Raw genomic sequence first — 27,019 nt, 5'->3', positions numbered from 1 at the left:
AGAATATGAAACAATATCTAGATAAGCTATTACCAGCAGGACAGTGGGGTGGGAGGAGGTATTGTTTCATATTCTCTGTGTATATATAAAGTCTGCTGCAGTTTCCACAGTATGCATCCGATGAAGTGAGCTGTAGCTCACGAAAGCTTATGCTCAAATAAATTGGTTAGTCTCTAAGGTGCCACAAGTACTCCTTTTCTTTTTGCGAATACAGACTAACACGGCTGTTACTCTGAAACCTGTCAGAGATGGAAGGGAATCCCATATGGTCCTTAGATGGTGACTATGATGGAAGCTTCCCAAAAGAAGACAGGCGGGGAAATGGAAGAACCCCATGCGCTGGGATGCAGAGAATTGCACTGAAAAGAGTGGATAAAAATAAAGTATTGCATATGCTATGTGGATGGAATGTGTGGAGAACCGTAAATAATTGAATTCTTTTGTCCACACCAGCATTTCTCAAAACTGGGATCTGCGGACCTCACTGATCAACTCCTCCCAGAGACTACTGAAGCCAAACTGGGAGATTTTAGGTGCTAAAAGTCCGTCGGGCCTAAGGCTCCCTGCCTGCCCTTGGCTCCGCACAACTCCTGGAACTCCCTCCCACATGCAAACTCCCTCCCAGAGCTTGCACCCATACCCCAGCCTGGTGAAAATGAGTGAGGGTAGGGGAGAGTGAGTGATGGAGGGAGGGGAGATGGAGTGAGCAGGGGGTGGGGCCTTGGGGGAAGGGGTATAGTGGGCGCTGGGCCTGGGGCTGAGCGGGTGTGTGTTAGGGGTCCCTGAAAATTTTTAAATCAAAATGGGGGTCCTCAGGTGCTAAAGTTTGAGAACCGCTGGTTCATGCCATTCTGGACAAAGTTAAATCAGTATGCATGCAAACCCAGACAGTGCTAGTACTTCTAAAGTACCATAGATCAAAATGCATAATTTAGCAGGGCCTTAAGCAGCAAAATCCCAGGTAAACTTTTGATTTTTTTCCCCAAATGCGAGTCCCAAGAGTAGCTTTCAAAGCTTTGTTTTAACCCTCCCTCTTGCCACACCAAATGTTTTTAGCATCATTCCAAATATACTCTCTTCTGAGTAAAGTCCAGATTTTAGAAGTGATTGGCATTCATTCCTCCAAAAAGCAAATGAAAAATTGCAGCTACAGGTTTTGGGAGGGTATTTTGGCTGTTATGGATTTACCTCTTTACATTTACAGTGCTACTTAGTTAGTTGTTCTTACAGTAGATAATTAAGATGGGCATGAAAGGGTAGGAAATGGGCTTGCCCTAATTTCCTCATGCAGTTCATTCTAGTTTTAGGTGCTTACTGAAGTATTTTAGTTTGGAGTACATATATTGGTGTGTCTGGTGGTACTTTCCCCAAGGGCTAGGAAGATGAGCTGCAGTCCCATACAAAGATTTAGTCTCGTGCCCGATTCTTGCATTGTGTGATATCCAAGAGGGTGCTTCAGGTATTCTCTTTTGAGGATCTTTGATTGTTGATGTGGAGGTTAATGCGCCCACTTTTTGGTCCCCATCTCTCTCTCTCACACACACACACAGAGGTTTGGAAATGTAAATTCTTAATAGCTGCTCCATTGCTGACATGAAAGCTGCACTTAACAGAAGTTCTTGGAGATCCATGGGAAGGAGCATATTACAAAACTTGTCTTTTAATCATTTTTTTCCCCTTTAAAGATTATTTTAATAGATCTTAACACATAGAGTAGGGTTAAAGACACCGAGAATGTGCCCACACCTTTTTGAATGTATCAGCAGTTAAAAATTACACAAGTGAGTGCCTCAAACGAAATCTGGAGTGAATATTCTTCTTTCTAGAACAGTCCCAATGAAGCTGATTTGAGTCACATCTTACTGCAGTAGAATAATGCCCATTTTCACCCTTCATGTAGTTAAGGGAGGAGCCACTTCATTTTGGGTTCTGAATTTTTTAATACTTTATACTGTGTGCTCTGTGTACATTAGACTATTATTAAGGATAGGATTTAGTCCCGAGGTCAGATTCCATGACTTTAACAGACATCTGTGGCTTCAGCTTAAAGAAGCTCTAGCTTAAAGATCTACCATTGATCTTTATAAAGAATCCTAAATACAGAGTGGATTGTAAAACCTTCAAATTGCCTATTGGGATACAATATCGTGCAGAAGGACAAACGGTTTTCTGGGTGTATGTACGTCTGAAATTCAAAGAAAGCTAAGAGTCCCTTCAACATAACCATTTAGTAGCACATCTTGTATGCATTAGCCTACCCTGCTGCACTGTCCAGTTAGAACTGAAGAGTTAAGAACAGAATTGTTGTGTTAGCTCTGAATGATTTGTATGTGTGCACGCACACATGCACGTTTAATTTAGGCCTTCAATCGTTGTTGTTGTTTCATCATAAATGCTTTGTAGCTATGAAGTTTGTCTTTAGTTAACTGTTACATTTGTGTAGATGTCTTTTTAAGAGATTTTTTTCATAACCATTGTTTGACACAGTCTACAAATAGTATCTAAAGTCTCATCGTTTAGGTGGCAGAAATAAAACCCTGTAACTCTTGCTGAATATGATCTTTTTTTCTCCCCAGCATCTAAACAAAACCTACAACACAGATGTTCCTCTTGTTCTAATGAACTCCTTTAACACTGATGAAGACACAAAGAAAATCTTGCAGAAGTACAGTCACAGTCGTGTGAAAATATATACTTTTAATCAAAGCAGGTATCAGAGATTGTTTTCTTCTGTTTGGGGTAAAAGAAACAAGCAAAGCTCTTCCTTGTTGTGCATATTAAATATTTTTGTTAGTTTTTAGGATTAAAACTGGAAGTTTAAAAAGTGAGAAGGCCCAAGAACAGCCAGATAAAATTAATAACTAAAAAATAAATGGGTGGAAGAAATCTGTGTTTCAAGTTCAGACTTGCAGTGGAACGCAGGAACATGGGGTTTGACTTCTGAACTGTCTTGGCTGTGAAACCCAAGGTTGGGACTGTCAGAAGTAGGTATGGAGTAATTTGTAGGCTGACCACCAACAAAGTTTGCCCTGAATTGGTCATGTGAAATTCTGGAGGGTCCTGCTTTTTTAAAAAGTGAATTCCTGTGGCTCCTGTGACTGCACATAACATGTTCTGAACCCTTGTGGAAGAAGAAATTTGCATTACCTCTGGCTCCAAAGGGATGATTCATTTAAGTACATACTTAATTAAATATTAACTTGCAGTTTCTGCCCCAATATCCAAGTATGAACGTAGACAATCTCCTCCCGTTTCTGTGTATCTGATTAACTGGCCTAAGAAGTAATAATTTTAAAGCCACATCAAGTGTGGAGTATCCCCTGTGACTGCATTATTACTGCACTAAGATCTGTATCAGAAATCTAATAATTGTCATTTTGCAGGTATCCTAGAATTAATAAAGAGTCTCTACTGCCAATAGCCAAGGACGTATCTTATTCAGGAGAGAATACTGAGGCGTGGTATCCTCCAGGTCACGGTGATATCTACTCCAGTTTCTATAACTCTGGTCTGCTTGACACACTGATAGGAGAGGGGAAGGAGTACATTTTTGTGTCCAATATAGATAACTTAGGAGCAACTGTGGATCTTTACATTCTTAACCATCTTATGAATCCACCAAATGGAAAATGCTGTGAATTTGTCATGGAGGTCACAAATAAAACCAGGGCAGATGTTAAGGTAAAAATGTATTTGTTCAAATCGATTCATCCACTCACTGTCTTTGTAAAATTTTAGTCTCATTTTCTTTTGAATCAGTAGTTTCAAGCAGATGTTAAATATCACTTCAAATATCTTTAAGGCTTATATACCACAACCCAACAGTCAGCTGTAGATCTAACCTGAAAAAGAAATGTAAAGTCAGCAGGTTTTGTGGCATGGAGTGCAGTATAGCATGCTGTTTTGGTCACTCATATGCAAGTATTACAAATAAATACATGTTCTGGGCTTGAACTACTAGACAGTGCAGCCTATTGTATAGGCCACCTGGGTTTTCAGCCTGGGGGTCATGACACCCTTCCCTTCCCATATAGCAATATCTTAGAGGACTCTTAATGTGGAAGAAGCTGAGAACCACCGTGCTACAGTAATAGCATCTCTTGCTGGTTCAGGACGGCCTAACCCACTTCTGTATTTTAAAAATACAATATATAATGCTCTAGAGCGTAAATTTCTGGCAGTCTTGACCCAGCATCCTGCCCTCACCAGTTTCAGGTGGTGAAGTTGGGGTCTCTGACCAATTGTTGGCCAAAATTTAAACCAGAACAATGGTACATGCTGTAAGCATTTTTAACACACAGTGATTTGTACCACCACCTGTAAGGGTCTTGGCCCATGTTTTTTAACCATGAAAAATACTGCTAGTGCCCCATTCATTTGATATTATTGTAAAGGATCTGATTCAACCCATAAAAGGAAGGAAATGTAATGTAAGATCAGGGCCTTTTATCCTTTGAAGTCTAATGGGGAAAGTTAACTGATACTGTAGTAAGTGCCACATAGCCTACAGTACACAGTCAGCTGGAGTATCTTATATTTCAACCACAACTTTTGAATTTCCTTTTGTGAAAAGGTTTAATTTAGATCCTGACATGTAACCTTATAGAATTTTCCATTGTTTAATTATCCATCACAAGCTAAAGGTGACTTTTAAATTAACTAAAACTTTCCATAAGTGCCTAGGTGATTTAGGCATCTAAGTCACTTAGATGCTTTTGAAAATTTTTTCCACTATTTAAATGCACCATAAAAAAACTTAGTGTTTTCCAGTATCAGAAACTGGCATTAACAATGCTAGTGTTCCAGTCAGTTTCTACCACAAGTTAAACAAGTTTTATATAAGATTTGGTATTAGAATGTGATAGGCAAAACACTTCCAACTGCACCTCACTTCACAGTGTGTTTTAAGAAGATATATATTGCATGTTATTATAAAGAATATATATATGTATAGCATGCTGTTACATGTGTTATAGTACTTAGATCTGTTCTGCCTTTGCAGGGTGGTACACTCACACAATATGATAACAAACTGAGACTGGTAGAAATAGCTCAGGTTCCAAAAGCACATGTTGATGAATTCAAGTCTGTGTCAAAATTCAAAATATTCAATACAAACAACTTGTGGATTTCTTTGCTTGCAATTAAACGACTGCAAGAGGAAAATGCTATTGATATGGAGATCATCGTTAATCCAAAGGTAAGCTCATGGCAGGACTTCAGAGGGAAAACAGCAGACTGTGCAGAGGTGTCCAACTGTGCTGACTTCTCCAACTTCACCTTTGTTTCCTGAATGTCTTCATATTCTGCATAACTGTCCCCTTTTAAAACAATGTTCTTGCTTCTGACTATTTGATGGTGAACACGTATTTGTCTGTTGGGTCATGTTCATGCTACAACTTTCTTTTTCAGACTTTGGATGGAGGTTTAAATGTTATTCAACTGGAGACTGCAGTTGGTGCTGCTGTTAAAAGTTTTGAGAATTCTTTGGGGATAAATGTACCTCGTAGTCGTTTTCTACCTGTCAAGACCACATCAGATCTTTTGCTTGTGATGTCCAACCTGTATAGCCTTAATGCTGGATCCTTAACTATGAGTGAGAAACGTGAATTTCCAACTGTGCCTCTCGTCAAACTGGGAAGCTCTTTCACCAAGGTAAACCCTCATAGTTGCATATTTTTCTCAAGAAAAGACTGATGCCCTTCATACATTAACATACCACTAAGAGGAGACTAGGTTACAAGGACAGTTACTGTAATTACTTCCAACTGTGCAAATTATGACTGCTCCCTTGAGTCATTAAATAGTTGCAGTCTTGCAGGCACACATCTTAAAAACATCTGAATATTCACAGCATTGTAATAGCTATCTCACACTTCCTTATCCTCTTTACTTGGGGATAGTAAAGATGAGAATAGTGTCTTGTCCATTCTAAAGTTCAGGTTTTCTTTAAACTGCCTAATTTCTAGACAGCGTGTATTACTGTTACTTTTGTCCATAATTAGTTTCCCATAACTTTATGTTGAAACTAGCTCTCACTGCTATCATGGGGATAGTTGGTGACTTATGGCGCTGTGTGATGTAGATTCAAGAACAGATTTTGCTTTTGTTTCATCCTTTCATAACTTTTTTAAGTACTTTCAGTGCTTTTTTCTAGCATTAAACCCTTAGTTTTGGGGAAAAAATACATAAGCAAATGCATCCTCTAAACTATTGCTGTTTTTGTTTTTTGGAAAGGTTCAAGATTACCTGACGAGGTTTGAAAGTATACCAGATATGCTTGAACTGGATCATCTCACGGTTTCGGGTGATGTTACATTTGGCAAGAACGTTGCATTAAAGGTGTGTATGCCAATGAGGTTGACTTGCATAACATGATAAAATTTTATGTATGCCATTCTAACAAACTAGAAGAGTTGAGCCCATCTAAATTTTATCACAAAACCATATGCATGCATAAAGTATCTCATGGAAAATTTGACTGTCAACCATTCATATTTTGAGTTAGAAACTGGTCCAGTGACTGCAGAGGTTAATGTATGAAGGTGTCAAGGTACTAATATAAGTACACTAACTCCTTACTTAAAGTCATCCTCGTTAACGTTGTTTCGGTGTTACGTTGTGGATTAATTAGAGAACATGGCTCGTTTAAAGTTGTGCAATGCTCCCTTATAATGTTGTTTGGCAGCTGCCTGCTTGTCCACTGGTTGCAGAAAAAGTGACCCGTTGGAGCTTGGAACCAGCGTGGACCGGCAGCCCCGCTATTAGCTCTCCTAAGTTCCCTGTGCAGCAGCCACCCAGCAGGCTACCAATTTGCCAGCAGTTCAGGTGTCCCTCCCCCCACTGGCATGTGCTGCTCCTGCCCTCTGCCTTGGAGCTGCTCCCAGGAGCCTCCTGCTTGCTGTGCAGTGGGGGGGGGAGAGAAAGGGGTGCTAATGTCAAGGTGTCCCCCTTCCCCCGCTCCTGCCCACCACTTACCCCATCTCCATAGAGAAGGGGGGACACATGACAGTACTCAGGAAGGAGGGAGCTTTCTGGCAGCAGTGGCTCTCTCAACTTGCTGATCTACTTAAAAAGGCAATGTACTTAAAGTGCGGTCAGCATACTTAAAGGGGCGATACGCATCTCTCTCTCACACTGGGTGTCTCTCTCTGTCTGCCATGCTGTCTCCCCTCCCTCCATTTGTTCTGCCTTGTAGAGTGTGAGGCAACATTAACAACGTGTTAACCCTTGAGGGCTCAGCCAAGTGCTAGTTCATCATTTAGCCAGTAAGGCATTCCCTGGGAAATATCCCACCCACTGACTTCACCACCTCAACCAAGCTTCACAATCATCATTGCTGTATATAGTATTAAATTGTTTGTTTAAAACTTATACTGTGTGTGTGTGTGTGTGTGTGTGTATAGATATAGATATAGATATATATATAGAGAGAGAGAGAGAGACACACACACACACACACACGTAGGTTCCAGGGAAATTTTTTTCACCAAACCCCCCCATTTACATTAATTCTTATGGGGAAATTGGATTCGCTTAACATCGCTTCGTTTAAAGTCGCATTTTCAGGAACATCACTGCAACGTTAAACGTGGAGTTACTGTAGCATTTAGAAAAAACTCAAATTGAAACAACTAGTGGTTAGCATTTTTATCTACAAAGTGTTTTGCAAACTAAGCAGCTAAGCCACTTATCTACTTTCCCCTTACTCTAGTATAAGTATTTCACAACATCTCTGAGGTAGAGGAGCACTATATAACTTCCATCTGTAAGATGGAGTACAGAGGCACAGAGACTTAACCCAAGAGCTTATGGGAAGTCTGGGAGAGATGAACCTAGGTCTCCCAAGACTCATGCTAGTGCCCTAACTGCTGGACCAGTCTTTCTCTCCCCTCTAGTCATCAGGTTCTAGATTTCTCTCTGATTTCCACAAGTGAGCATACTTGCAGTATGTTTTAAAACCTCAAACTCACTGTTTTTCTGCCCATGTATTAGCAGTAAACAATTGTGGAAGTAGAACTTATATTCTAATCAGGAGGTGTGAGTTCAGCACACTCTGGGGTGTGACACGGAATAAGCAGAAAATCTGGTCAACCCTTAAGTAGGCAGGTATGACTCAGAATACACACAGGAAGCAGGTCCTTTGAATAAGGATAACTCTGCCCATAATAGCACTTAAATGGGAGTGAAATTCTGCTCACCAAACAATTGCATAGTTAGTGAAAAGGTTTTACTATCTGTGTTAGACAAAATTTAAAAAACTAAGCTTACTCTCCTACTCTGTTGTCTGAGAAAATAAGATGTGTATGACAGCCCAGCATAACACAGTTTAGGAAGGCGGCTAGCTGTTTTGTTGCACAGTTAACATGAGAAGCCTTGCTTTCTTACAGATGCTTATGGTATGTTTTTAAATGGACCTTAATGTGCCTTTTTCTATCTAGGGAACAGTTATCATCATTGCAAATCACGGTGACCGGATTGACATCCCGCCTGGAGCAGTATTAGAGAACAAAATTGTATCTGGCAATCTTAGGATCCTTGACCACTGAGTCAATGTTCAGTTTGTAGATCCTGCTAAAACAACCTTATGATGGAAGAACCTGTAGGCATTAAAATAAGTGGCACACAAGGCCTATGCTTTGTCACTGTACCCTGCAGTATTAATTTTAAATAGCTTTCTGTGCTTCCCTTTTTAACTAAACACAGTGCAAAGGATGTGCCGAAGTAATGCTTTAGTCTTTTAAAGGATTCTGTAACTCAGATAATATAACCTTAAAGTGCAATACTGTTTGTCTTGAGACAAGATGGACATAACTTCTCTATAAGAAGTTAAGAGGCTTGCCTCTGATAGTCAATAGTTTTGAATTGCTTGTAACTGCAAAAATAAAGCTGTGAAGCAACAGATAGCTCCTTCATGTAATTTTTTTATGAAGTGTAAATGACAGGTATGATCAAATTTAAACGTTTCACTACTGTTACTAAGTGAAATAAGATGTTAGAAATTGTTTGTGTTCACAAACCATACTTAACCTAGTCACTTCACACCACATAAGTTAATAGTTAGGAATACATTTGTGATATGACAGTATAGCTTAACAAACATTGGGAGGTAAGGTGGTCATTATGATCTTGTGCTCAAGCTGGAATAAACTGTTGTAAATGTACCCAAATCTAATTTTTTTTAAAAAAATACATCTGGGTGTATGTTTTCTGGTGCATCCTTAATCTGCCCTTCTTTGTAGTAAAAGGGAAAAATCACATGTTGTTCAATGGTGGTGTCCTACATAAGGATCAGTTCCCTGTCCTGATGATCATTCTTTCAATTCTATAGTATTTACCTGTAAGCAACTTATTTTATATGTTTAGTATAAGACTGAAATGTATCATTAAAAAAGTTGGTCTTTAAAAACAAGGATGATTTTTATAGCTTTATTTTGATTGACATCTGTTATGCTAACAGATAGGCACACAAACACTGTAGACCACTCCATCATATGTAATCATTACAAGGTTAGGCACTCAGACTATGTTTAGGTAAAAAGTTGTGGAGGTGAAATACACAGGCACTTTTACTTAGTACTGGCAGCTTCCAGACTTAAAAGGTAGTATTAGAGAGTCTTCATTCGATCAGCCTAAACTAGTTTCAGCCATCACCTCTCCCAGCTACTGCAGTAGCGTAACACTAGAACTTTTTATTCTACTCTTTTTACCCCACCCTCCTTAATAGATGCACTCCGTTACACCTTTATTAAAATTGTGGGAGGGGGATGGGTAGAGGCCACAAACTCTGTGGCAGAGCTAAATCACTGGTTTGGTATCAGTTTGAAGTATCTATCAGCACTACTGATTATTTTAAAATCTATCCAGTAGATAATGGCTTAAATGAACATACTGTTTACTAAAATTGTATCTTCTGGTGTCAGTACAGAGCCTAGCTGGAAGAAATACCCTGAAACATCTGCTCCCTCCATGCAAGCAACTGAGCCATTTATTTCTTATAAAGATCTGTAAAAAAATAAATTTTAGAACCGCAGTTTCATAGAGAAAAACATTTTCTACAGAGTTCAACTGCAAGATTTTATATTATACCATCATTAAATAAGGTGGGACACCATGTGACTTTCATTGCACTAGAGGAAATGTAAAGCATCTTTTTTAATATAAAGATATACAGAGCATTCTAGACAACTACAGCTGTGTTACAGCTGTGTGTGTGTGTTTGGATTTGGTCCAAAGAAACCTGAGTCTGTTTCCAGAGAGAATGAAAAAAAAAATTGCACAGACAGCTGATCCCTTGTTTCTTGCTGAAGGACACTCAAAAGGTCACTCACTCCCTGCAGCTCACTCTGAATCTAGTTCCCCCAAATATCAATAGCATCCTCTCATGGACTCCACTCATAAGTATTCACCTCAAGCTTCTTGAAAGCAAGACATCTGGTGGTCAGAACCAACTGACTCTTTCCAGTAGATTATCACCTCTTCTGATCCCAGATCTCAGCCATGTTTAGGTCCAGATTTTTAAGGCCTCTCAAAGCTTGAAGGTTTCCAGTGTAAAAAGCGACATCTGCTGTAACCAATCTGTAGTGAAATAGATTTTTGTTACAATTCTGATACTAAAGCACTAGTTGAAACAGGATCTGATTTGAGCACATCAGTTCAAACACAGCCCATTGCTGTGGTCTTGAGCTAGGTTGAGGTAACTTAATGCCTCTCCATTATGCAATTCTGAACTGGGATAAAAGGGGTTAATATTTGCCTATGTGACAGGAGTAATGTTACACTACTTACCAACAAAGTTACTAATATCTTTGTCTAGGTAGATGTCTGGTTCCATTTTCCTTTTCTACCCAGTTTAAGATAGATCTAGGGTCAGATAACTCAAAGGAAATTGGACATTAACTCCCTTTAGGCCCCTTTGATAATCCCAGCCTAAAAATCCTGACTCTTACAGTAATGTGCAATATTAACTCGCTGAATTGAAGTCCCTAGAGGAGCTTGATATAATAAGGAAAAATCATGCTTCCCTCATCTGTTCTTTAAGCACATCAACAAAATGGACAAAGCAGAACACCTTGACAATTTAGACTTCAAAAAGCATTTGATATAATTTCTCATAAGCAGCTACCATGGGAACTAATTGGGGTCAACTGGATTGTAGTCCTGTCATGAGTTAGAAACTGGCCAAGATACAAGAATAAATGGTAAAATTAATAGTGGGGTGTCCAAACATTCACAGTAGAACTGGATTTTAAAATGTACGATAAGTGACTTGGAAAAATTTGTAGGTAAAAATTAGAGCAGACAGACTGATTATGAACTTCAGGAAGACCTATCAAAGGTAAGTGCATGTGGCAGGTGAAAGTCAGTGGGCATTAATGAACCTACTCATACGCATTTCTGAGTTCTAAAGTAACTATAGCCACAGAGGATGAGATGTTGGCATCTGTGTGAGCAGTAAGAGCTAGTCAGAAATTCACTGAACCAAAATGTTTCACCAGATCTGTAATAGATTTGACCAAACCTTCACCAGAACACAGGCAGGTTTCCTTTCTGTACAGCTGGAGCTCTGGCAGGGTTTTCACTCTATGGTGGGAGCACTGCCTACAGCTATTAATGTTACAGCTGCTGTTCAGTGAACAGGAATGTAAGTAAGTTTCACACTTAGTTTCAGGGACACCATATTCCGGTGTTTCTGAAACAAAATATTCAGGCATTGCTGAGAGGCTGGAAAATTTTGGTAAATCTGCTTTCATTCCAAATCAGAACAAAAGCAAATTCAAAAATACCAAAACTCCAGGCGAGCTGAAATCCCCGCGTTTTGGCCAGCTCTAGTGAGTAGTAGCAATCATCAACCACAATTTTAAGATGCATAAAGGATGAGAGAGAGAATGTTGATAAAATGCTAGTCAATAAATTAGTGGTACACCCTCACCTGGAAGACAATTAAGCCTTGACTACTGAGTGGCACTGGCAGAAATGGAAAGGGTTTGGTGTCAGGCATGGAAAAAGTTCCCACTCTTCCTATGGGATTGTTTAATTTATGGAAAGGAGATGAATAAGTGGGGACATAAGAGTGGTGTACAACATAAAAAACTGGTTGGTGACGACGAACAGCACTCCTATTAATCCTGTTATCATATCAGAACAAAGGGACATTCGATGAAATTAAAAAGTAACAAAGTTGAAAAAGCGATCTAATGAAATAGAATCATAGAATCATAGAATATCAGGGTTGGAAGGGACCCCAGAAGGTCATCTAGTCCAACCCCCTGCTCAAAGCAGGACCAATTCCCAGTTAAATCATCCCAGCCAGGGCTTTGTCAAGCCTGACCTTAAAAACCTCTAAGGAAGGAGATTCTACCACCTCCCTAGGTAACGCATTCCAGTGTTTCACCACCCTCCTAGTGAAAAAGTTTTTCCTAATATCCAATCTAAACCTCCCCCACTGCAACTTGAGACCATTACTCCTCGTTCTGTCATCTGCTACCATTGAGAACAGTCTAGAGCCATCCTCTTTGGAACCTCCTTTCAGGTAGTTGAAAGCAGCTATCAAATCCCCCCTCATTCTTCTCTTCTGCAGGCTAAACAATCCCAGCTCCCTCAGCCTCTCCTCATAACTCATGTGTTCCAGTCCCCTAATCATTTTTGTTGCCCTTCGCTGGACTCTCTCCAATTTATCCACATCCTTCTTGAAGTGTGGGGCCCAAAACTGGACACAGTACTCCAGATGAGGCCTCACCAATGTCGAATAGAGGGGAACGATCACGTCCCTCGATCTGCTCGCTATGCCCCTACTTATACATCCCAAAATGCCATTGGCCTTCTTGGCAACAAGGGCACACTGCTGACTCATATCCAGCTTCTCGTCCACTGTCACCCCTAGGTCCTTTTCTGCAGAACTGCTGCCTAGCCATTCGGTCCCTAGTCTGTAGCTGTGCATTGGGTTCTTCTGTCCTAAGTGCAGGACCCTGCACTTATCCTTATTGAACCTCATCAGATTCCTTTTGGCCCAATCTTCCAATTGGTCTAGGTCCTTCTGTATCCTATCCCTCCCCTCCAGCGTATCTACCACTCCTCCCAGTTTAGTATCATCCGCAAATTTGCTGAGAGTGCAATCCACACCATCCTCCAGATCATTTATGAAGATATTGAATAAAACCGGCCCCAGGACCGACCCTTGGGGCACTCCACTTGATACCGGCTGCCAACTAGACATGGAGCCATTGATCACTACCCGTTGAGCCCGACAATTTAGCCAGCTTTCTACCCACCTTATAGTGCATTCATCCAGCCCATACTTCCTTAACTTGCTGACAAGAATACTATGGGAGACCGTGTCAAAAGCTTTGCTAAAGTCAAGAAACAATACATCCACTGCTTCCCCTTCATCCACAGAACCAGTAAAATACTTTACACAAAGCATAATTAGCCTATGGAATTCACTGCAACTACATCTCACTGAAGCCAAGGAATTAAATATTTATATGGGTAACAAAAACGTCCTCAATTCATTGGACTGGTTAAAGAAAGAGGAGAATAAACCCTCAAGTTTCAAGAGGAATCTTGTAAGAGGAGTTAGGGAGAAACTTCCACTATAGGTAGATTATTCAATAATTGTCCACGAGGAGGTTGTTTGCACTTTTCTGTGAAGTACCTGGTGCTGGCCACTGTCAGATAGGAGACCCGGCAGCAGAACTATCACTGATCTAATCCGGTATGGTAATTCCTATCAATGTATTTGGGGGAGGGAAAAAAAGCAGTACGTGAGACCTGTTGGAATAGGCTCTGTTTAAAAAGAATCAGAATTCTTTATGGAGAAAAATGCCCTACTGCTGGTTCTGCTTTAAAAACATTTCCTGTCGGGGAGCTCCCTGTAGACAGATAAAACACTACTTCTTGATAATAGTTAGCACCTTCCGGCCCCGCATCTGAATTAACTCATGTTTCCAAGGTGCTTTAAGCGTCACGTGACATGTGAGGGAAGTAACGATTGTCACCACTGGAAAATGGGCACAGGCAGATAAAACAACACATCCAAGGTCTCTCAAACCTGTGATGGCGCAAGGAATATTACCCAGATTTATTGCCTCCCAATACTTTTCTTTACTCAACAGACTACGTTCCCTCTCCCTCCCCTATTTTCTCTAAAAGCAGAGCCCTGTTTAAGTTGCACCTTTTAAGCAGGACAGGGCCCCAAATAGATCTTGCATTCTAAACACGGTGCATAGTGGCGTTTTGATTACAGCAGGTGGATTTATGAGAGAACTAAGCATTGTCGCTACTGCGGAAATTCGTATTAAAACAAGTGTCCATACATACCCATTCTGAGGTCCTCCATCATTGACTACATTTAGGTGGGCCAGCTGCCTCTTCAAATGAAGTTTGTAGCTTGCATTAATTCTTAAAAACAACATCTAGAACAAACCATAAAACCCAGTAACCTGTGTGTCATAGCATCAGAATAAGGAACTTCACTTCATTCATATCATATTTCCCCAAAACTCTCTTCTGTAGCACGGCCAGCAAAAAAATTAGGAGTGCACTAACACTAATGAAGTACAACCATTTGAACCTCTAGGATGGGTGCATGCCTAAACTAGCGTTTTTTATAATGCATCTTTCCCTCCGTACCCTCTCTACTTCTGTTGGACGGTCTGTTCTCTCTTGTCTATCAAGCCCAGTATTGACATTGTAAACTCTTTGGGACGGGGACCTGTCTTCTCTGTCTGGCAGGCACCCAGCACACTTGTAGGTGCTCTAAAATAATAAACTCTCTTTCTTGTACTGTAACCCTTACATAAAACAAAAAGATCAGTTATCAGCTATGGGTTTTTTAGCACAATTCTTACTGACATAGGAGGTAGACTGCAATCCAATGCATTAGGTGACAGAATGGTCCTTCCTGGCCATCTATAAAAGCACTGACTGTAGCCTAACATTATAACGAGCACACCTAGAAAAGATTGGGCTCATAGCAGATTTAGTGACATGAATAATCCAGTGCTGTACTTAAATTTGAATTGCATTACAGACACATAAAATGGCTGTTCTAGTGTAGATTTCAGTAATAATTAATTCTGGGAGATTCTCAACATGACCACCCACAATAGCCAAGTTATTGCCCTTGTGTAGAATTTCCCCCCTAACTCCTGTATTTAGGATATCTACATCTAGATATTAAGCACAAGATTGATTCAAAAGGGAAGTGAGTCAGCTCCGTCTTGCCCTGGGGAACTAGAGCTGAGCAATTATTGTGAAAAAGACCCCCCCCCCCCAAAAGAGAAAAAAGATTCGATTCGAACTGAACTCACTGCAATGGTATTTGCAATCCTATTTGTTGTTCACAACACGACTATATTCACTCGATATTTTTTTTTTGTCTGTGGAAAGCAGAAGTGTCCCAAGTACTGGTAACGACGTGTGGTTTATGATGGAAGTGTTACAATAGCTACAAAACAACTTAAAATGCTCACCTGCGTTTGCTCCTCAGGGAGGAGATCACATATAGCTTCATGCATCTTTGCCATCTGCTTACAAATATTCCTGAAGCAGGCTGAAGGAACAGGAGCTTTCACCTCATACTGGTAATAAAGACAACATTGGTCACTTGTTTTTAGAAAATGGTCAAAAGGAAAACGTTCTTGGCTGCCTCCTATGCTGCTAGGCCTTCAGATGTCATCAGCTAAAAGCTGTTATTGATCCACCGGCAGCTTGCATTATAGAATCATTGGCACTTTACATTTTATAATCAAACAGGGCAATTCAAATCAAACAGGGATCAAAGCAGCATCCCCCCCACCCGATCCATTTGTCTTGATTAATTTTAATTGCTGCTTTTTGCTCATTATTTTTAGCTGGCTTACGTTACACCTCTCAGTTCTATTTCAGGGAGAGAATGATTGCCATGACAGTTAAATGTGCATATGCCATGCCTTATACGAGCCTCCTCTCCCCCTCGCTCTCCTCAGGTAACAGGAAATAATTCTGTCTATGATGTATGCACCACTTCTCATTCCGGTACAAATAGTTGAAAAAAAAAAAACAAGCAAGTCCTTCAAGAACACATAATTCTGACACAAGGAAAGACGAAAGCTGCTGAAAACCAAGTACAGCACGTGGCAAAGAACAGGTAAAAATACAGCCGAACTGTCAGTCGCTGACAGTACGGACTCCTCCTCAGGAAAGAGGAAAAGTACCGGGAGTGAATAGGATGAGTGGTACCTTTCCTTGAGCACAGCTGATATCTGAGAAACAAGCTATTGAAAGGAGATTTTGCTGCAAGGGAACAAAATTCTTACATTCCCCCACCCAGAAGGAAAGATCGTACTGTGATTTTCAAAGCAACGTCCTAGCTGCAATACTGTCCTCAGTAAAGCTTGATCTGTAGTTTCATGGCCAAGGGTAGGTTCCAAGTCTAGGCCTGGTTAAGCAGGTTTAGGCCCCAGAGTGCCCCCCCTCTCGGAAAAGGTGATCATGATACTTACTCTAATTAGTAAAGAGCTTTGAGGTCTATGGATGAATTAGCCAAGATTATTATTAATTTATAAACGTTGCTGAACTAAAAGGAGTTACATCTGCTTGCAGTAGGTGTGAATTTGGAGAACTCTGCTTGGCCACTGCTTGAAAGAGAAACATTGGCGTTCCCTGTCAAGTCCTGAGGGAAAGGAATGCCAACAGTTTAATTGTAGATGAGAAATAAGTCTTGGAGACAAAGGGCCCAATTCTGCAAACATGGCCTACCAAAGATTCATTACCACTAAGGCTAATTGGACTACTTAGGTAATGAGTACTATATATGGGAATATTGGCAGGAATGGGCTCCAAGTGACGACTTGAATGGTTTAGAAATGGGTGTATTGTATTGTATGTATCTGTGAAGTGGAAAATTCATAGAAAACATGCAAGCTAAACCTGTGGCTGTTCAGCCCAAGTATCATGGGTTGCAATCCTGCAAGTTGCTCAGCATTTCCAGCCTCGATCGTGCTCAGCACCTCGCCAGAGCAGGCTCAGAGCTTTTATTGCTGCTTCCAAACGGCAACAAAAAGTACAGGTTCAAAGAGAGCCATGGCATCTTAGGGGACTATATTATTTTCACTAATACAGTACCTCTGCTTGTCTTCCACCTGCACCTCTACAACTAACACAACTGTGTCACACCAGTGCCTCCAGAGCCCAACTGAGACCAGGGCCCCACTGCTCTAGACACTGTACACACATGTAGTAAGAGACAGGCTCCTGCCCCAAACTGCTCTCAATCTAAACAAGAGAAGGAGGGGACACAGAGGCATGAAATGGTTTGCAGTCACAGCAGATCAACTACAAAGCCAGCAAGAGAACCGAGGGCTCTGGGCCCCAGTCTAGTACCCTGTCCACTGGACCATGCTGACTGTTTCGTGAAGAGGAGCCTGTCACCCAACATTCAGTCCGTGATTTCTAGACCATATCAATTTTTGTTAAACGCACTTAACACCACACTGCCAAGCTCCAGAACACTGCCATTAGAATGACTTGCTCATTCTTTCAGATTTACACACTTAAAGCCAGTGATCATTTTTATTTATGGGGTAGTCAAGCCTTGAGACTCTGACACATACCCCTAAAAAGCAATGCTAACAAGGCTACAACTAATGACCTATACTCCTGTCCCCTAGCTGTTGCATATTTTCTGTTTTAAGAGGTCCTTCAGTGTTTTCACCCAAGAGGAGAGTAGCAGTAATGTTAAGATCCCAGATCCTCGGCTCTATTAGGTACCAAACAACCAAAGGGACTGGGTTTACTGGTAAGGTAGGCAAGCTAGCACATGTCATAATATTCCTCCCCTGTCCCTGCTGGCTGTAGTCATGTGAGCCAGCTGCTGAAACTGAAAACAATCCTCACCTTCAAGAGCTTCAGAGAGCAGGAATCTTGCCAGTTTAAATCTTCTGCCAGCTCATGAGAAAGAATGGGCAGGGAAGATGGAAGGACGGCATGGCAGATGCATGTTAGCCACAATCCAGACAAGCCCTGCACTAGGAGTGCGTTGTTGTGCACCTCCCACTTGAGGGGCCAGGAGTTAAATGCTCATTTTCAAGAGATGAGAATAAAAGTGACAGGGAAGACATTTGACAAACTGGAAGTTTATTTGGTCTTTGGTATCTAGAACACTATTTTGGACTTTGTCACCTTGCCAGTGTTGGTCTTTTAAAACATATTTAATCGATGAAAAGATATTGTAACATGACAGAAAAAAATAAACCCTTCTCCCATTCTCTCTCTGTGGCAATCTGACCCCGCACTCCCCATCAGCAGCAATTCTTGCTAGCCTAACGAAATGTCGAGTGGGGAGAGAGAGGGAGAACATAATATATTCCCAGATTCTCCCTGTCCCTGTTATTTTACTTTTTCTGAAACAGAGTGCAGGTGCTGTTTATGTAATTGTGCCAATGACCAATCACATAACTAGATTTCTCCAACCCACTTCATACTGGACAATGAACGTCTGAATTCTAACTGGCTTCTATAATAAATGTGTTTGCATGAACCAGTCAAATTGGTCACTCAAAGGTTCATTTTTCCCTACAGTAGCATTTCCTTATGAAGCAGCTTTAAAAAACAAACAAAGCAGGCTGAAGGTTTATGTAAGGTGTACGTTAATTATCCAAACTGACAGCCCACTTCTGTCACCTTTACTATTGCTGAGTAGTCCCTCAGACCATCAGCAGTCCCAATGGGACCAATGGAACGCTTTGCAGAGTAAAGTACTACTCATTGTGAGTAAAGGTGGCAGAATCTGGCCCATAAGGTTTAGCCAAACTGATCACTTGACACAGATTTCAACAAATAGATACAATCTATCTATCTTTGGTACTTATACACCCCCATTACCACTGCACCTGAGTACCTCACTTACTTAAATGAATTTATCCTCAGAGCACCTTTGTGAGGTAGGACACTGCTATTATCCCTACTTTGCAGATAGGGAACTGTGGCACAGGGTGACTAAATGACTTGCCCAAGGTCACACATGAAGCGTGTGGCGGAGCATGGAATAGGTCCCGGATCTCTCAAGCTCCAGGCTGGTGGTCCAGCCACTGGACCATCCTTTCTCTCATGCCAATTTCCTATAGCTCATCAGTTTTCAACCTGGGGTACACATTGCACTGGGAGGTCACACGGCACTGGCTCCTTCTTGCTTCCAGCTGCTTCTATAGGCAGCCACATCCAGGCTCTTCACTGCAGAAGAGCAAAAAATCAGAGTTGCTCTCAGGGATGAGACTGGGATCCAGCAGCATGACTGGAAATGCTAGCCACAACAGCCATGAGCTGGATAAGACTGTCCAAGGAAGCAGAGTAGCCAGGCATCTGGGTAAAGCATGGGAGCTACTATATTCACAGTATCTACTGCACCAAGGAAAGTGTAACAATTTATTGCATCAAAAAGAGATTCAAGATATGACCAATGCTGATTTCATAAAGGTTAATGACATACATGCATTGACTCTTAAAGAACATATTTTCTTAAGTCCAGTGTAGGGCCTTATGTATATAGGTTTAAACCAGTTTAAACAATGCCTAGATAGGGAAAATGTAGACTCTGTTTGAAACATCTAGTCTAAGATTCTGCACATAATGAAACACCCAAATGCAATGTAGAGTATAATTATTTCCATAAATCATTACCTTTGATAACAGTTTGTCAAATAAGCTATCCATTATGGCCACAAGCTTTGCTGAAATTTCAGCTATGTGGTCATGATAATCCTGTAATGGAAAAATAGAGTTTTATTTACCATCTAATGACATTCATATTCTTCACAGCATAATTGAGAAAGAGCATATATAGAGTTTAATTAGAAGATACGCAAAGAATTACCTTAGTAATGTGGTCAAAATGCCTGAGCATACTAAATTGTTTAGGCTGCAGTCGAGCTTCAAAATGAGCCCTGATAATAGGAATGTAGTGTACAATTAGCTGCAGGCAGCGTGAAGAGAGAGCTGTAAACCCAGAAGTAAGAGAAGGGGGAAAAAAACAGCTTAATTATTATACAAGTATAGCCATTTTGTACAGCCTAGCCTGCACCTTCTCTAAAAAACAGAATACAGATCCAACACTCAAAAACAAGCTAGAAGATAAACTGGAAGTGAAAATTTACAAAGTCATTTAGTGAAAATACAAACATCTGTATTCTATTCTATTACTATATTCATGTCAAGGATCCAGAGCACTTCACACTGAGTGTACCAACTCACACAGTCCTTAATTCATTGATTGGAATGGGAGTTTTAGCTAAGTAAAGACTGACTGTAGTATATGGAGCTACACAAAGAAACCTTTTCGCCCGCTAGTGAAATGCAGTCACCTCTGGAGCTGAATTTGGCAGCTATTTAACAGAGTGCAGCAACCTTTCACAACAGCTTAGGACAGGAAGCAGAGAGTACTATATTCAGCTGAAATACAAGGGTTGATTTAAGATAGGCAGGATGCTGCTAGTTGTAAAAATGGAAGTACTGAGTATTCCAAATTTCAAACTCCAAATAGCAAACAACCCCATCTGTGACAAGGTCACGATCTAAGAAGTAATTCCAGCTTCCAAAGTCACTTCTTTTGACTGAAGACCATGTTTGGCTAACAGATTAATTTCTTCTACTTCCAAGTAACATATTTGACACACACTGCAGCACACTTCTTCAATACTACAATTCAGAGACTCTTCTACAAATTCTATATTCAAAGTAAACACACCATAGTAACCCTTTCTTATCTTTTCACGTCTTTTCCAGAGCACTACAACTTGGAGATGGCTTATCCTGAATATTTAGTGTTTTATTAGACTGAGGAATGAGATTTGAAAAGTAGAAATCCATACCTAAATTTTTTGTAGTTATTGTTTTCAAACCAACAACTTGCAATGCACCTGCTCCGAGAACTAGCTGGCAGCTTCTGGAGTTGAAATACTATCAGAGAAAGAAAAAAGTAAGAGTTGAAGATCTATATGTAACATGGGGACGATAGGTACCTTAGAAATGCTATAGATAAAAGTGAGCAAGACTTTAATCACTGACAGATGATTGGGCTTGGTACTGAAGTTACCCAGATTTCTCATTCTAGGAGAGTCCCATGCTCTTTCTAATGATTCCTCTTGGGTGTTTACTCAGGATCTCATAATCCACACAGGACTTACTCGGGACCTGATCTAGAGCCCACTGAAGTCATTAGGAGTCATTCCACTGACTTCACTGGGCTTTGAATCAGGTCTTGGTGTTTCTTGAATCAGTTCATGCCAATGAGGGCTCTCTGGATTGATTTCTGGGATAGGAATGGAAATAGAGGGCATTAAGAATGGACAATTATTTCCCAATTATTTCATTTCTGGGACTGACCTCTCCCTCGGTCTGAAGTATTTGGGTTGTGCTTCTCCTTCTGAAAATACTGAAGGCAGCTCTGACTTGTCATAGGGTGCGGCTAAGGTACTTCCATCCTAACTCCAGATGAATGCATGGGAATAGTGAATTCTTACTGGAAGACTAAATAAATACTTCTTGCACAGGGCCCTCAGAGGAGGTGAATAGGTATAGTGCCATTGAACTTGGCTGGATGGGGCAGCCTGCGGGAAAGGTTAGTCCTATGGAAATCATCAAGCAACTGATTTTCTGATTTAGAGTCTGACCTATCCCCCATCCCGACCCCACCAAACCTGGCACATTTGGGAACAGAGAGCAGTATGAAAAAATCAGTTAGAGAGAAAGAGTTAATCAGCACTGAGAGAGGAACAACATTTTTCTCAGCAGTACTAATGATCCCACTGATCCATGATCCCGTTCAGAGATCAAGGCCCCCGTCTCCAAAGAGAGTAGCGAGTGTGAAAAAAGATTCTTCGTGTAGCTACCTACACATAGCTATCCCAAGCAGGACTGCAATGGAGAAGACATGAGCACTGGACCACCATCTACAACCGGTGCTGCCAGAGACAAGAGAATGTGAAGTGGGAATGGAAGGAACATTGCCAAGCCCTGGAGCCTCTTGACCAAATCTAGTCTGTCTCTACCTACTTCTGTGGTACAAGCACAGAAATGTAGAAACCTGGCGTTTCAGGCTGCTCTAAGGGAATTTGTTATTCAGCTTTTGAGTCAGTTCATTGATTGCCTAGCAGAGCGCTGGATTCGTAACCATCTCCTATCCAGGACTCCTGACAGACTGATGCCTCAATACTCCTTCCCTGTATCAACTTTGCTGGTCATCCGGGTATCAGATGGCCTGACAAGCAATGAGGCAAGGAAGAAGGCTGAAAAGCTAGTGGAGTAAGACTCCCTAAGTCTGACAATTTATAACAGAGAACTTCGGCATTTCTGTGCTGTGGAAGTGACTGGTCTCTCTTTTGGGGCTATATTATCTGTGAAGGTTAGACCAGCAAAACTGCACAGTCCAACCCCGACACCTGTGCATACGTCCACACACTGGCTTCCTGTTCACTGCCAAGTGCAATTCAAGGTGTTGGTGGTCATTTTCAAAGCCCAAAATGGTTTGGGACCTGATTATTTGAGAAACACTTTGCACCCTATACCTCAGATAACACTGACTACAGATGAAGCCTGCCTAGCTGCCACAGAGATAGGAACTACAAAAATTAATAAAATGCACAAGCCATTTTGGCAATGAAAAAAGAAATATACCAACAGAAATGCTCATAATTTATCTGTTAATGGAAAGTTTTAAAGATGAACTTGAATTATGATTCCAAGGAAAGAAAAGCCCCTATATAAAAAAGTATTTAAAAAGGTCTGTAACCTAGAAAGGAATATTTAGAATAGAGGTTCTCAAACAGGGGGTCGGGACCCCTCAGGGAGTCGCAAGGTTATTACCTCGGGGGTCGCGAGCTGTCAGCCTCCACCCCAAGCCCCACTTTGCCTCCAGCATTTATAATGGTGTTAAATATGTAAGAACATGTTTTTAATTGATTAGGGGGGTCACACTCAGAGGCTTGCTATGTGAAAGGGGTCACCAGTACAAAAGTTTGAGAACCACTGATTTAGAAGGTCTGTAACCTAGTAATTTGGTAAACTTCCATTTCTATTATATCTTTAATTTTTGTTAATCCTTTTTCTATCCAAATTGTCTTAAGCGTGGAGCTGGCCTTGACAGACTGGCCTCCTTCGATCATAAGTGTAACAAACATCAGCTACCCCTGTCTCCCAGTTTCTTCTTTCAATGGCTACACTCAAGGATTCATGCAAAGGTAAGCGACAATTGGTCTTTTTCAACTCTCACCTCTAGAAGAGCATATTAAGAAATATGGAAAATAGAAATCTGTAATTTCTCCCTCATACACAGACTGGCTCAGTGAGCTCTCTTACATTCATGGAAAAAATGACTTGGTTTAATAGAAAAACTTGGAAAAGATATGAGGCTGTCTGGTCACACATGAAACTATTGCATACCTTTGCAGTTTAGTATATGTTAGTCCCTGATACTCATAAGGTTATGGTCTCACTTATTTATCTGTTTAGTCACTGTAATAACCGATGCCCCACGTGACCTCTACAGACTCAGGGTTTTTGTTTTTCCCAGGTTTTACAAATAAAGAACAGTGAATTTTGTTATTCATATGCTATTTCCATCTTGTGCATATATGTACTATATATAGAGTTTCCTTATGTGTTTATATTTTATATAAAACCATAAAAATAAAGTTTAAAACAAACCCTTCCATTTGCAGCTCTCAGCTGGCTGCTATTTTGATTATAAATTTCTATTTTCAATACTTTAACGCATAAGAAATCCTTTGTAGACAAACTTAGCAGCCAAAGCCCCAGATTGAATTAACTGGCAGGTTTGGGCTTAGATCACAGCAATGACATTTTTAAGGTCACTCATGTACTCCTATTAACTCCTCTAGCAATAAACAGTTGATGAAGGGGTCACAGATTTTAATTTAATTTCCATTTTACAGCAATGGCTTCAGCAGAAAACTATTTTTCATTCTTCTAACCACTATAAGATGACTTGTACAAATCAAGGAATTGGTTTCCTCCCTGCATACATACACTCCCAATGACATTTTGGCTCACATTGCTCTTTCCTAGCCACAGTCCTCTCTTTCACAACACTATCCATCCAGCCTGAAGGACAAATGACTGACTGACTCCAAAAATCAACATCAAAACATCTCTTTGGCTGGCTACCAGGGGTCTCTAATGTGCCAGTGAACAAGAGGACAAATGGCTTTCCTTTAGTTATTTCACATAACGTATCTACTCTGAATTGTATTTAGATGAGTTCACAGTGTTACCCAACTACACCCTGCAATATGTGCCTTGTGATTCCTACAATTACAGCAAAGATCACAGTCAAGCTATTTTTCAATATTATTATTAATCATTGATATGGAATCATACATTTTCATGGAGTATTAGAGACAGTAAGACATATTCCCTGCCCTGAAGATCTTAATATAGTTTGGGCTACAAATTTGACAGTCATACCTTCAGTAAATCAGACAGGCGAGTAAGCATGTCAGTAGTAACAGAAGGGATGTTATCCACACACTGGCAGTACTCAAGTATTATTTTTATTAATAGCAACACTGTCCTATAAGAAAAGAAATGGAGTCAAATATGCAATTTCAGTTGATAAATCACACCAACAACACAGGTTTGTAGACAGCAGGGATAGTTCTAACATAGTCTTCATATGCTTTCCTTTCCCATTTGCTCTGTTAAGGGTTGTGTGCAGCTGCCAATCTAAATTTTTAAAAGAATAAAAAAAGGTTTACCAGACACCGTTTCCCCCTAGTACTTGAGATTACAGTATTAAGTACTATTTTTCCTCTGAAAACCCCCTCACACAAATTTAAAGACGGTAAAGTGGACTGACATGAAAACAGATTTATGCCTTTTTTGCTGCTGCTTCATGATGAAAGTTTTTGTCTAAGAACATTACTTGTTTCTGTTTGATTTTTTACACTAGTAATCAAGGTCTTGTCCATCCTGGAAGACCTGATGGTGACTAAGGAAACAGTAAAATGATGACATCGCAGGAGATCGCAGGGCCAATTCTGGCCCTTGCTCCAGCATAAAGGGGTTGTAAAGGAGGCACAAGTGACTCACTGCAGGAGCAGTACAGGCCTGATGATGTAAGTGGGTCTTATATCACTGAAAATCAATGGACTTAGGTTCCTAAATCACTTTTGAGAACATGAAATTTAGGGGCTTTTGAAATGTTTTCTCCAGATCAGTAAAATAACTGGAATGCAAAAGGATATGTAAAGATGGGTAAAAAAAATTCTTATAAAAATACTTAACTGGTGCAAGAATAATAGTTCCTGGAGTTTGATAAAGTTATTTTATATTTTATAGAAATAATTATTTTATGAATGGAGGGATCTATTCACACATCAGTAGGAAAATATAAAGCTCCAGTCTTAAAACACTGTGTAATCCTTGCCAATTTTGAGCAAGTGCTACAAGAAAAAAAAAAGTCCGTAGCACACAGACAATGACGGGCATTGAAGAGGCTGTAATGAATGCACAATCAGTAAGAGACTGAGCGGCTTTATACACATAGCACGAAGTGCTCAGAGATGCTGAGCACCCATAATTCCAACTGACTTTAACAGTAGTTGCAAGTACCCGGTATTTGTCAGCATCAGACTTCACCCATATAGAGCATCTGCAATCCTTTGAACTCAAATATGAAGAAGGCAAGAAAATACAGTCCAGGCCATCCATGTCAAGCAAGGCTAGTATTCCAAACAGGTATCCTGACATTGCAAAGCAAAAATCTTCTTTCCACACAACAGGATACAGAAAGAAGATGGACAGACATCCAGAACAGGCATTTGTGTGATATTTGTAGGCCATCTGATTTGGGGGTTATTTTTTGTTTCATCTGTATTTTTTAAAAAATCAGGTGAAACAAAAGAATAAAAATGTCTGTAGAAATCTGTAGAATTAAAATGTTCTAGTTAATACTTCAAGGAGCTAAAAAATAAATAAAACATATTTCTTCTTCAAATGACCAGACCTAGATTATCAAATGCAACTTCAATGCATAGTACAACAAGGTATTTAGCCAGAACATTGTGAAGGAACTATTCAAGTTGAATGGCCCATCAAAGAACACTTAACTCACAATGGACCATGGGAGACGCCTATTTACACTTAATGGACTTTTCTGTGATGGCTTTTGCTATGACTAAGCGAAATGATGCATGGACATGTGACCTGCCCATGTGACTCGAAACACCATCTTGTTACCTGTAATTTTCCACAGTGAGAACAATGGGATTCCCTTCATTTGGCAGAAGTTATAAAAGGCCCTGGAGACATCTCCATTTTCCTCTTGCCTGCTCAAACCTCTGGACTATGGACTTATACTAATGGGAGCATTCTAACCAAAGGACTGGGGACCTTTCAATGATTTGGAAGCAACCAGTGACTTAACTTAAGCCAGCAGTTTATTCCATCACTGATCCAAGCCTGATCCAAGAACTTTGCAATTATTGTATGTATTTGATTCCTTAAACCAATTTTAACTCTGACCTTTCTTTCTTTCTTTTTTTGTTTAAATAAACCTTTAGATTTTAGATACTAAAGGATTGGCAATAGCATGATAACTGGGTAAGATCTGACTTACACATTTACCAGGGTATGTGGCTTGTCCTTTGGGATCAGAAGAACCCTTTTGTTTGATGAAATTGGTTTTAAATAACCACTCATCATTATGTCTAGTGTTTTTGGTGGTGATACAAGGACTGGAATTCCTAAGGAGATGGCTTTTCTGACTTCTTGTCAGCCAGTGTGGCGAGACAGAAGTTTACTTTTGTTGCTGGTTTGGTATATCTTATGGGAGAATAACCACCAGTTCTGGCCCTATTTCTCAGCAGTTTGTCCTGAATTTGGTATTCTCAGTTGTGACCCACGGAGGCACGGTGAAAATCCTCAAAGACCAACTTAAGGCTTGTTCTTCAGGCTGCTGTTAAAAAATTGAGCCACTCATTTTTGAGTAATCAGTGGCATATCATCATCAGGCAGCCCACAAAAG

At 40.4% G+C, this 27,019-nt stretch overlaps 2 protein-coding genes across 6 annotated transcripts in view; one reads left to right on the top strand and one right to left on the bottom strand.

Moving 5' to 3' along the window:
- The window catches only part of UGP2 (UDP-glucose pyrophosphorylase 2), a 40,720-nt gene extending 31,308 nt beyond the window's left edge, over positions 1 to 9,412 (top strand). The window contains exons 5-10 of the mRNA XM_084623833.1: positions 2,577 to 2,710; positions 3,384 to 3,681; positions 5,003 to 5,200; positions 5,413 to 5,655; positions 6,238 to 6,342; positions 8,442 to 9,412. Coding sequence (XP_084479959.1) covers positions 2,577 to 2,710; positions 3,384 to 3,681; positions 5,003 to 5,200; positions 5,413 to 5,655; positions 6,238 to 6,342; positions 8,442 to 8,549 — 1,086 coding nt within the window. The 3' untranslated portion in view covers positions 8,550 to 9,412. The remainder of the gene's footprint in view (positions 1 to 2,576; positions 2,711 to 3,383; positions 3,682 to 5,002; positions 5,201 to 5,412; positions 5,656 to 6,237; positions 6,343 to 8,441) is intronic.
- The window catches only part of VPS54 (VPS54 subunit of GARP complex), an 84,772-nt gene continuing 61,440 nt past the window's right edge, over positions 3,688 to 27,019 (bottom strand). For 4 of the 5 annotated variants that reach the window (XM_084623830.1, XM_084623829.1, XM_084623832.1 and 1 more), the window contains 7 exons: positions 24,460 to 24,565; positions 20,847 to 20,934; positions 19,853 to 19,974; positions 19,660 to 19,740; positions 15,474 to 15,581; positions 14,320 to 14,414; positions 9,416 to 10,578 (listed from right to left, as the gene is read on the bottom strand). In XM_084623830.1, the coding sequence (XP_084479956.1) occupies positions 10,473 to 10,578; positions 14,320 to 14,414; positions 15,474 to 15,581; positions 19,660 to 19,740; positions 19,853 to 19,974; positions 20,847 to 20,934; positions 24,460 to 24,565 (706 nt within the window). In that variant the 3' untranslated portion in view covers positions 9,416 to 10,472. Of the gene's footprint in view, positions 3,843 to 9,415; positions 10,579 to 14,319; positions 14,415 to 15,473; positions 15,582 to 19,659; positions 19,741 to 19,852; positions 19,975 to 20,846; positions 20,935 to 24,459; positions 24,566 to 27,019 lie in introns of those variants that run through there. The other variant, XR_014710927.1, reaches the window with a different exon arrangement.

The sequence above is a fragment of the Lepidochelys olivacea genome, assembly GCF_965140295.1.
Source record: "Lepidochelys olivacea isolate rLepOli2 genome assembly, chromosome: 3".
Classification (NCBI taxonomy): domain Eukaryota; kingdom Metazoa; phylum Chordata; order Testudines; family Cheloniidae; genus Lepidochelys; species Lepidochelys olivacea.
This window is presented reverse-complemented; position numbering and strand designations above follow the sequence as displayed.